At 42.0% G+C, this 11,313-nt stretch overlaps 2 protein-coding genes across 2 annotated transcripts; one reads left to right on the forward strand and one right to left on the reverse strand.

The window, feature by feature from the left end:
• Positions 1 to 144: 144 nt before the first annotated feature.
• On the reverse strand, positions 145 to 1,953 carry LOC117763148 (proteoglycan 4). Its single transcript, XM_034588071.1, has 2 exons — positions 700 to 1,953; positions 145 to 555 (listed from the first exon to the last, which is right to left on the reverse strand). The coding sequence occupies exons 1-2, from the start codon at positions 1,951 to 1,953 to the stop codon at positions 421 to 423; spliced, it is 1,389 nt and encodes a 462-aa protein (XP_034443962.1). The 3' UTR covers positions 145 to 420.
• An 8,022-nt stretch (positions 1,954 to 9,975) lies between these two features.
• pth1a (parathyroid hormone 1a) lies at positions 9,976 to 11,249 on the forward strand. The gene is made up of 3 exons (XM_034587785.1): positions 9,976 to 10,196; positions 10,488 to 10,588; positions 10,867 to 11,249. The coding sequence occupies exons 2-3, from the start codon at positions 10,503 to 10,505 to the stop codon at positions 11,117 to 11,119; spliced, it is 339 nt and encodes a 112-aa protein (XP_034443676.1). The 5' UTR covers positions 9,976 to 10,196; positions 10,488 to 10,502; the 3' UTR covers positions 11,120 to 11,249.
• Positions 11,250 to 11,313: the final 64 nt, after the last annotated feature.

An 11,313-nucleotide genomic window follows, 5' to 3' on the forward strand; every position in this document is an offset into this window, starting at 1 on the left:
GACAATTCAACGTCCAAACACAGAAACTAAATAATGTCAATAATTCTTGACATAAACGGGGACATTTGAATCTCTACTGGTCAGTTGGCAGTTTATTAGGAACACGTGGCTCAAACTGATGAAGCGTAAAACAACAGTCTGGTTGTAATGTTTAACTTTAGAGCAGTTAGTTTATATTGAATTATAAAGAGAGACGTTCTGTTACTTCATTGGTATAAATGGGGCGGAGAAAATAATACAAATGTCTCTTTAATACATTAAAATCAATAAGAGCCACAAACTGCAGCTTCTGAAACGACCGTTAACTTCTCTCTCCAATAAAGACCAATGAAGGAGCCACTTTCAGAAAGTTGAATTTCATTCCCCTGCTTCATCTGCGTCCGTCCTCGTGACCCTCAGTGACCTCTGACCTCAGTGACCTCAGTGACCCTTCCTGCTCTTCATCTCTCTGCCCTGAGCGAGTTTCATCAGCGGAGACTCGGGTCTGTGGGAGCGTCCGTCTCCCTTCGCTTTGAAGAAGAACGACTCGTTGAGTCTCATCTGGACGGCTCGGACCTGGAGTCACACACAAAGAAACACTCGTTACGGAGACTTACACCAAAACCAGAGATTAAAAACCGATGAATAGAAAACATTGATTATAACCTTTCTGTCATTGTGCACGTCACAGAAAAAGACACTGTAGATGTGTCCTCTCACCTGGGTCATGTCCAGCTTCCCGGTGGCTTCGTTGTCTTCGCTGGACGTTGTCGTGTCTGTGGACTTGGGATCAGACTCCGACTGGGGGCTTGGAGTCGCTTTGACTTTCCTCTGCTGCCGACCTGAAGGCTCCTTCTTCATGTCGGAGGAACGGGACGGAGCCAGGCCGGCGGCGTCCTCACCGTTACTGCTCATCTTGTCTGGTGGAGAGGACGTTTTCTCCTCGTCATGTTTCATGTCGACCCCTGACAAACCCCACCCGGGCTGGTTCCTCGCCCTCTGCGGCAGACTCAGGTCCAGAGGCTTTAGGTCCTCAAAACAAACGGCCCCTGGACTTTTCAGGCAGAAGTTGAGGAAGGAGGAAAGTTCTGCGGTGAAGAAGTTTTGCGTCTGTGTGGAGGTGTTTGATTTTTGGGGAAGCAGGGAAGGCCCGGGGGTGTCGAGAGGACATGAGGGAGACGGTTGACCTGAAGTACAGGAGTGTGTCTTTGTTTTGGACTTCAGAACGACCGCATCGTCCAGAAAAGGATTCACTCCCCGGATCTTCTTCACGTGTCTGGGTCTGAACACTTTCTTCTCCCTGGTGAGGTTTGTGTTCACCTCCGTCTGAAGAGGTTCCTTCTTGGATATTTGCTTTGTCAGGTACAACCCTTCCTCCTCTTCCTCCTCTTCCTCTTCTTCTCTGAGCAGTGGGTGTACTAACACTGGTGTCTGTTGTTTTGTCTCTTTGGGACGCTGATGAGAACAAGACTCGTGCAGACGCGTGTTCGATCCCTGAGGAGACGGGTGCAGCCTCCTCTCTGGGGGCGTCGGAGCGTTGCCACAGGCTTCGCCGCTGGATGATTCCACGGGGGACGTCCTGAACGTCTTCTGCGTGATGAACAGGTCCTGGCTGTTTATATCGTCGCTGGTGCACTGGGAGTCGTTGTCGTGCGGTCGGCTCGGCCCCGTCCCCAGCGAACAGCCCCCCCCGTCTCCTCTCTGCGGGGCGATGCTCTCTTTGGGCGACGAGGAGGAGGCACATTTAGGACGTTTGATGGCGATGGGGCCTGGAGATAAAGCAAACGCCACCTTCTTCTTTCTTTTGGTTTTCTTTCTGGAGTCTTCGGTCACGTTCTCGGTGCGATGCGGCGACTCAGGTTCTGGTTCTGCACAAGCGAAACCCTGTGTGGACAGGAAACTGTCGTCAAACCCCACGGAGGATTTCTGTTTCTTTCCCTTCTTCTCTTTCTTCGTTTCCTTCCTCTCCCCCATTGCCTCTTTGAATCCAGAGTTCTTCTTCTTCTTCTTCTTCTTCTTCTTTGAGCTCTCGTCTGTTTTTCCGGTGGCGTTTTTCCGTTTGACACATTTCTTGTCCTTCTGCGAGTTCTTCTTTCTTTTCCTCTTCACAGGTGAAATCCATGACTCCCAGAAGTCTCCGTCCTCACAGTCACTCGTCATCTGTTCAGAAGAGAAACGACAAGTAGAGACAATATCAGACGACTGAACACAGATCAATACCACAAGTATAATCCCAGATAAACCAGGGAATATGTCTTCATGCTGATTCTAAGTTTATTATCACAATACTACAGTAAATTACTATGAATGGGGAGTAAAACATTTCTGATAATGATATATCACCCAATATAGTTAATTTATTAGTTTTTTAAATAGGTAATGATTCCTAAGATGTCGTTATCAAATCCTTACGACAAAGACATTTAATCATGGTTGATATTTGTACATTTTAACCATAAACTTACATTTTAACCATAAACACAAATACAACTAAATATGTAGAACTTGATGAAGAAAATAAAACATTTTATGTCAAATGTGAACATAAATGCTAATCTTTCCTGCATTGTTTAATCTGTGAAATAAAAGTCACAGAAATTATTACTTTAAGAAAAGTAAAATTGGTTTTGTATTGGTATGTACAGGTATCTACTGGTATCTACTGGTATCTACTGGAGATCTACTGGTATGTACAGGTATCTACTGGAGATCTACTGGTATCTACTGGTATGTACAGGTATCTACTGGTATCTACTGGTATCTACTGGAGATCTACTGGTATCTACTGGAGATCTACTGGTATGTACAGGTATCTACTGGAGATCTACTGGTATCTACTGGTATGTACAGGTATCTACTGGTATCTACTGGTATGTACAGGTATCTACTGGTATCTACTGGAGATCTACTGGTATCTACTGGTATCTACTGGAGATCTACTGGTATGTACAGGTATCTACTGGTATCTACTGGTATCTACTGGAGATCTACTGGTATCTACTGGTATCTACTGGAGATCTACTGGTATCTACTGGTATCTACTGGAGATCTACTGGTATCTACTGGTATGTACAGGTATCTACTGGTATCTACTGGAGATCTACTGGTATCTACTGGTATGTACAGGTATCTACTGGTATCTACTGGAGATCTACTGGTATCTACTGGTATGTACAGGTATCTACTGGTATCTACTGGAGATCTACTGGAGATCTACTGGTATGTACTGGAGATCTACTGGTATGTACAGGTATCTAATGGTATTTACTGGTACTGACTGGTATTTTATTGTATCTGAGATGAAAAGTCTTCTTCAAAGGAAACAAGTTACATCAGAGAAGTTACTGTTTCAACTTCACAAGGTGACGTCACGTGTGGACAGGATTTAGCTTCAGTCACATTTTATATTAAATCTTTTTATAACTCTTTCCCCACATGACATGAGAGCTGAGGAGCTGCAGGTTCAGGCTCATGTTCACTGGTTCTGGATCAGCTCTTGAGTTTAAAGACAGTGAAGCTGACATGTTGAACCTGATTCTAACTTTCTGACCTTTTCACCTTTTAAAATACTACAAGTACAACTGAGTCCTACTGTGTCCCTGCAGCTGATCGAGGTACAAACCGGAGGAGACAAAGTATTAATACACAGAGAAAAGTGAGAAATGCTTTTTACCTCAAAGTAGATCCAGCGACATGGAAACTTCAAAGAGACCGACTCTGCCGCCCAGAACTCACGGTGCGTTCAGGAGCTTCTGGGAAAACCACTTTCTACATCACTAGAGGAAAGGGATGAGTTCTAAGGTTCAGACATGTGTGAGAGTTGTTACTTCACTTTAAATGTACTGATAAAAACACACTTACAAGGTTGTGTACAAGTTAGAATGAAACACTGAAGGCCTGCGATAAGAAAGAATCAAATCAATCAGAAGGTCACATTAATACATCACAGATACAGAAACCATCTGTAAACATGATTATTCAGGAAGAGGAGGAGTTTAGCACATCTTCTAATGAACAGTTTGGTCGGCTGCTGTAAATCACAACTCTCCTCTCATCAAAAACCCTCCAAATAGCTTATTACAGAGTAAATGCTGTTTTTAAATAATAATACAAGACAAAAAGTAATTTTTTAAAGTTTACATAGAAAATATATATTTCAAAAAGTACAAATTTAACAGTCTTAAGTGTTTTTAAAAACTTAGAGCAATTTTTCATCACAAAGTACAAAGTGCTACACAACAGAAGGTTGAACATGAATAATAATGGTAATAATAATGATAATAGTAATAATAATAGAGATAAAAGACACTGCGAGTGTCAGTTATCTGAGACTTAAACATTGTCTTCAACAGACATATTTCGACAAACACAAAATTATGTTTTTCTAAAACACCTAAACTCCTGTGGAGCAAAAACGTAAAAATTAAAATTTCAGTTAAAAAATTATAACAGATAAATATAAACTTTAGACTGAAAAGACAAAACAGTTTTCTTTATATAACACTTTGTATAAAATTGCATATGTTAGTGCAGATTCACTATTGATCACAGTTATATTATTATGATATATTATATTGTATTATTATAAAGCTAAAAGGTTATTTTCCTTGATCAAATCCTTTGGAAAACTTTTGTTACTGACGAATGTTTCCAACAAATCAATGCATGTTTCAGAAACTCTGCAGATGTTCACCACTAGATGTCGCTAACTTCTTATCTGCTCTTCATTCTGCTGATAATTATACTGCAAAGGAAGAAAGAATATTAACCACATAAAGGTTATGTGATCAAAATCATTTGAAATCTTATCTTATCTTATCTCACATTAACTCTTTGACAATAACACCAGCAAATTAATAAAATATATTCATCACTGTGACAGAATATGTGTCACAAACACAACCAGAGAGACTTTCAGACTTGATGTGACTTGTAGGTTTCTACCACACCATCTGTTCGATGCTTCAGCTCATTTGTTTTGTGTTAAAGTGTTTGAAGTGTTTTGTTTTCAACGTCTAATATTCAGCTGCAGCATGAAGCTCGTGTGAAATCTGCTAAACCAACTGTCATTGTGGGAACTGTCGGGTTTTCTCTGTAAATCATAAGCTCCTGACCTTATTATGTTGTGAATTGAAGACCTTTTATTTTAGTTCATTCATCTTTTTGCCATGGATGTTTGTGAAGCACTTTGTAACCTTGTTTGGATAAGAGCTATACAAATGAAGTTATTATTATTAATTGATCACTTAGGTTTGAGGCTGAATGTTCAGAATGATGTGGAATGAATTCAACTTTATCATTTTTAAAAAGCCTTGAATCTATTTAGAGATGCGTGAAGGCCGGTGGCCACAATACATAAAAGACTCTAATGTAATCTCCTGTTGAAAAGCTGCGACCTACAGCTGGAGTTCAGTTCGTCCTGTCGTGTAGAAACTCTGGTTTTTCTGCTGTTACTGGTCCGACTGGGAGTTTATGGACGTTATTATGAGTGAGACTGTTTCTGTCCTGCAGCTTTAAATGTCCATAACATCTGTGGGGGGGGGGGGGGGGGGGGTGATTCACGCGTTGAATAAACCTTTCTCAACATACGTGTTAAACGTCCAGTTATTGTTTCAGCAGCTCAGTTTAGTGGTGGCTGCGAGGACCTGAATGTCTCATGACGATCTCACATCTTTATTGTATATTTTATTATCTCTCAAAATAATTTTCACGTTGGATTAGAATTCAGGTTCCTTTAAACCTTCGTCTTAATCATCCCTCCCCTCAAGTTCCCAGCGTGTAGAAGGATCCACGGTGACCTCGAGGTGACGTAAGGCTCCTCTCTGAGCCGAGGTTTGATTTGTCCTTTCTACTGGCTGGACAAACACTGCTTTATGGTCTATTTGACTCTAAGCGGTTCATAATTTAAAAAATAAAAATCATGGTGTAGTGACAAGGACTTAAAACTCGAGATTGAGACATAACCTCCTTTGGAAAGTGTTTAGTAAAGTTATAACGTGAGAAGTAGAGTCATTTTCTCATAGACTTCTATAGAAACCAGCAGTGGAGTCGCCCCCTGCTGGTCTTTTGAGAGAATAATGATTTCAGGCACATATGTGTTGGCTTCACTTTCCAAACGAGTCTGTGTCACATTCATTTTTTGTCATGGATTTACTTTGTTAAGATTAACTAATGAAACTTAAAAACTAAACTAAGTAAGTAGATAAAAGTGTCTGGGGACAAAGAAGCTGACAGACTATTGATTGATTGATTGATTGATTGATTGATTGATTGATTGATCGCTTGATTGATCGATTGATTGATTTTGTTGATAAGTTTTGTGGATTTGATGAGAAGAGATGCAAACAGAGCAAAGTGGACTAATATCCCAAAAATGATTCTTATTGTTTATCTGTTAAATGAGAGAAATGTGTTTAAACCCTGATCAGAGCGCCCTCAGCTGAGTGAAGTGGGTTCAGGCTGCAGTAATGTGGGGGTGTCTGGTGGCAGTGAGGTGACGGTGCGTTGCCTTAAAGGAGGCAGGACGGGACATCTCAGTTCTGGGAAACGGACGCCGTCCGACACGAGTAATGATCATGAGCTCACGCTGAGGTTGAACCTGACAGTTAACCTTGTCAATCACGCTGAACCGCAAGGTGCATGCGACTCATTGACTAATCTCAGGGCTGCTCAATATGTTGTAGGACATTTATCTGTGATCAGTTCAATTGTTAGAGTTGCTCTTTTAGTTTATACAAAATATTATAAAACTAACTAAGATTCTGTTCTAATCTCTTTTCATCAAAAACAGCCTCGAAACATGTTGTTTCATCTTCAGTGTCGAGAGTTAGTCTGTTTTAAGAAGAATATAACAATAAAATCAGGACTAATGATTATTTTAATTTGACCTAAATTAACTAAAGAAGGTTATGTTTTCACCCCTGTCCGTTAGTTAGTTAGTTAGTTAGTTAGTTAGTTAGCTTGTTTGTTTGTTTGTTTGTTTGTTTGTTTGTTTGTTTGCTTGTTTGTTTGTTTGTTTGTTTGTTTGTTTGCTTGTTTGTTTGCCAAACGGATTTCCACAAAAGGTATAAGGAAGGACGGGACATGTTCCAAGAAAGAAGTCATGAAACGTGGCGTAGATACGGATCAGGGGCTGATCCAGTCTTTTTTTGAAATACCCAACCAGATCCTTTCTCTTTTTTTAATCTGTTTCTTTCTCTATATAAATCCACTTCTTAATCACAACATCTGTATTGATCTGAACTCTTGTTTTCTCCAAACCGTCCTGTGAGCGACCTGAGACGCGAAGCATCTGTGTGATGTTATTTATCTTCTCTGTCAGAAGTCTCAGGACATGCCGTCACCCTCCGTAAAAAGTCAACGCCTGGTCTGAAATAGACGCCTTCGCCTTATTTACTCCCCCTGCGACTATTCCTGAGTCTTTGGAAGCAGCTTGTCTTACTGATGCACCTGACTCGCTGCAGTGATGTTTACAGCTCCACTCAGATCAGAGGCTCTGGATGTGAACAGGAACAGGAGTATTTCTGTACCTGTGACTGTCACATTATGATGTTGAAGTGGGACTTCCACTCTCTTACCTTGTTATATTCACACGCACCTTGTTGCCTCTGCATGCCGCACATTGAGGCAGCGTGAGGTAATGAGGAAGACAAACTTTAGGACCCTGAGCTGAGGTCAGAGGTCGACGTGTTCAGCGGGTGTCATCTAAACAGGCCGTGGCCACCATAGTCTGTTTTAGTATCCCGGGGAAGGGAGTGGAGGTCAGTGTCTCTGAAGGGCCGCAGCGAACGCCGTAAATCTTGTGAGGCTGGTATGTAAACAGCTTGAATCACTGAGCACTCGAGCCATTTGTTTGTGCTTCAACAGGTGCAGCGGCTGACGTCAGGCGAGGATCCGTCCTGGTGTTTGATCACTAGATGCCTCGATGTCAGGGGGGAACTTTGACGGCTCATTCACGTCTGCTAATCGCTTCAATGAAACACTTCGCGAGTAAAAACTTTAAGAACTGAAGAAGAATTTTGTGTATTTTTGCTTTTCTGCTGACGCTGTCATGCTCGTCTTCCCTCTGGAGCAGAAGGAGCCCATGAGGCTGATGATTCTTCATCGTGAGAAACATCTTCTCTATGAGTCCAGTTTGTAGAATCTGATCTGGAATCTTTTTCACCGCAGGTTGAGCTGCTTGGTACGAACTCAGCCTTTGTGTCATGACTTGGACATTCCCAGCTCCTGTTACGTTTGGAAAACTCATACCTTCGTGTGTGGTTGTGTGTGTGTGTGGTTGTGTGTGTGTGTGCGCTGTGACCATATTAGCAGGAGGAGGTTTCTCTGCAGTGTGCGGTGCTGTGGACCGATCACCCCTGAGACACCTGTGGCTGAGGATAAACTGAATAAACCGTTAAAGAGGAGAGGCCTGAACACAAATAGATCATAAACTAAAAATAAAACACACACTATAAAACAGACACAGCCGTTGAACTTGTATTATTCTAATGACCACAGCCAAAGAGGTTATGTTTTCACCTCTGCCCTTTTGTTTGTCTGTCAGCAGAATTATTCAAAACTGGAACAGACATGACGCGTTCACAACAACTGCTTCTTTTGTTGACAGCACTTCGATTACTGCCGTCGGCCTTCAACGACGTCCTCAACGACGTCCTCAATCTACTCTGTTTCCTCCTCAGATATTTGTTTACTTACAGTTTTGTGTTAGAAACATCATCAACACGCCCACTCGCTCTCCTGGGCTCACACTGACATTTTACACTCATTTAACTGACAGGAAAGTTGAGAAAAAGGCCTGGAGCAACTGACTTGACATTTGTGTTCTCAAATAGAGCTCACCTGAAATTTTCCCTCAAAGGTTTCAGGTTGAGTTCAACCAAATAACACTCACATGAAACAACGTGACATCTTGAGAATAGAGCAAATAAAAGCAGAATATATTCAGTACATTTACCAGCAGAGGAGAGAGACGTTGTGTTTCCTGTGATTTGAGTGAACTGACCCTTTAACTGAACTCTGTGCAAAAATGTTAAAATGTTAAACTTTATGTGAATGTAACATGAGGCCTCAGCAGTCGGAGGGAGTTACCTCAAACTGAGCTCCTCCAATGTTAAAGCCTTTTTAGTACAAAATTCCCTCCTTTGTGTTTCCCCCTCCGTGTGTTTCTTCCTCAGAGATGTGATGCAGAGATAGTGACACGATAAAAGGGAATTCTACACAAAAAGAAAAGTTATATTTGATTTCATGGCCCAACAGTTTCCTCACTGACAATCGTTTTAAAACAGTCTTGAGATTTGTGAAAGTTCCAGTTGAATCAAACAATAGATGTGAAAAAGGTTGTGACTCTGACAGACGTTCAGACAGTGACGGCATCGGCATCATCTGCTGACAAACCTCCTGAACCTCCCTCACGCCTCGATTCAGGAAGTTTCCTCTGACGTCAGCTCTCTGTTAAAGCTCCTGTTTCTGGGATGACCAACTCATTAAAACAATGTTAATTCCTGGGTCGAGTGCCTTTGTAACCAGGGAGACTTCCTAACGGCCAGCGGGCACCGTAAATCCATCCCAACGTTGGTGCTATTGTTGTGAGGCGGGCTGGGAGTCGGACAAGAAAAGGTCACGTCAGATGTGAACTAATAGATCCGACCAGTTTAGAAGAAAATAAGAAAGAAGCATGAAAAATCTTAAGTTTGTAAAAGTGCAGTTTTGCCCAGTTTTATGTGAAACTATCTCAGAGATGGATTTAGTCATTATATTCATACTTTTATGGGAGTATTACAATAAAAAATGTGGAAACAAAATATTTCACATAATCAATACATGCAGGTAATAAAGACATTCATTAGATTTTGAATGTTAGTGCATGTATGTATGTATGTATGTATGTATGTGTGTGTGTGTGTGTGTCAGGTATTTAACACTCAGAGACATTCATTCGGTCTGAAGACATGACAGCGGTGAAAGCCTGAAGCTCAGAGGAGGTGTTGCCATTCCTGTCAACCCTCCTCCTCCTCCTCTTCCTCCTCCTCCTCTTCCTCCAGGAGCTGGACGTGTGACATCAGCAGCAATAATGAAGGCGGCTCATCAATGGCTGAGCCCAGTGGCTATAAAAGGAGGCCAGAGAGTCCAGTGCTCATCATAACTGATTGGAGCTTAACACCAGAGGGAGACCGACTCCATAGACAACCTTTACTGAGGAGAACCCCCCACCACAGGTACGTTCAGCAGGGTTTAAATGATCTCTGTAGGGATGTAGAGGAGGATGACACGTCTCAAATCAAGTTTATTCCTGGTTCATTTCATCTTTTCGGCTGGATTGTGATGTACTTGATCATTTAAAATGATGATTTCAAGACAAAACAACTTAAATCTTGATAAAACTAAATTGATTTTCATCATGTAAGACAACCCCCACTCCCAGAGGGATTTACAAAATATTAAATTCATGAAAAGCTTTGAAAGCAACAAGATAAAATATGATTTTGACTTTGTTTTTGTTTTCACAGGTCGAGAAGGTCAACATGCGAAATATGGACTTTCACACTATCGTGTTTATTTCACTCTGCATTTTACACCTGTCCACTCTGAGTGAAGGACGCCCCCTCAGGTAACTTCACCACATCCTCTCTCAGATCAACTCATATCATAAGAATCAATAAGAATCCTTTATTGATTTACATGGGGGGTAAACAGAATAAATACAGGTGAAAAGTCTAAATAGAATAGAATAAAATCTCTCTATTATATATTACATTGCACCACAAGGTCCTTATACCTCTTGCAGGTTGTTAATTAACATTTTAATTAACTGACCCTCATCAGCAGCCTGTGTTTTGCTGCTCAGGTAAATTAATGCGTTGCCTGTCTCTTGGTGCACATGTACAGGAAGAGGACGGTGAGCGAGGTCCAGCTCATGCACAACCTCCGGGAGCACCAGCAGCTGCAGGAGCGGCGGGACTGGCTCCAGCTGCGGCTGCGGAGCCTCCACACGGCCGCGGCCCGGGGCAGGAGCCCGGAGGCGGCGCGGGCGAGGAGGAGGAGGCCGCGTCCCGAGCAGCCGCCGGGGCCGGAGCTCACACCGGAGGAGATCCAGGCGTTGACCTTCCTGGAGAAACTGCTCAAGTCCCCGCAGACGTGATTTAAAATTTATTTTTAGTTTTCCTCTTTACAACATTCTTCTTACCGAGTTCCAGGCTGCTGTCTATTTCAAGTGAAACGTCTCCAGTTGTTATTTTAATTATAACAATGCACTTGTTTTATTTATTATATGTCTTAGGGGGGTGGTTGGGGGGGTTGGGGGTCACAAACTTCAGTTGTGACATTTTATTTATG

The sequence above is a fragment of the Hippoglossus hippoglossus genome, chromosome 6 (assembly GCF_009819705.1).
Source record: "Hippoglossus hippoglossus isolate fHipHip1 chromosome 6, fHipHip1.pri, whole genome shotgun sequence".
NCBI lineage: Eukaryota > Metazoa > Chordata > Actinopteri > Pleuronectiformes > Pleuronectidae > Hippoglossus > Hippoglossus hippoglossus.

What these genes read in the sequence shown, in the direction of transcription:
- LOC117763148 (XM_034588071.1), bottom strand. Translation starts at nt 1,953, where the DNA reads ATGGGGGAGAGGAAGGAAACGAAGAAAGAGAAGAAGGGAAAGAAACAG. An exon ending in GGAAGCTGGACATGACCCAG is followed by an intron (nt 556 to 699) that starts GTGAGAGGACAC and finishes GTGTGACTCCAG; the next exon opens with GTCCGAGCCGTCCAGATGAG.
- pth1a (XM_034587785.1), top strand. Translation starts at nt 10,503, where the DNA reads ATGCGAAATATGGACTTTCACACTATCGTGTTTATTTCACTCTGCATT. An exon ending in AGTGAAGGACGCCCCCTCAG is followed by an intron (nt 10,589 to 10,866) that starts GTAACTTCACCA and finishes GCACATGTACAG; the next exon opens with GAAGAGGACGGTGAGCGAGG.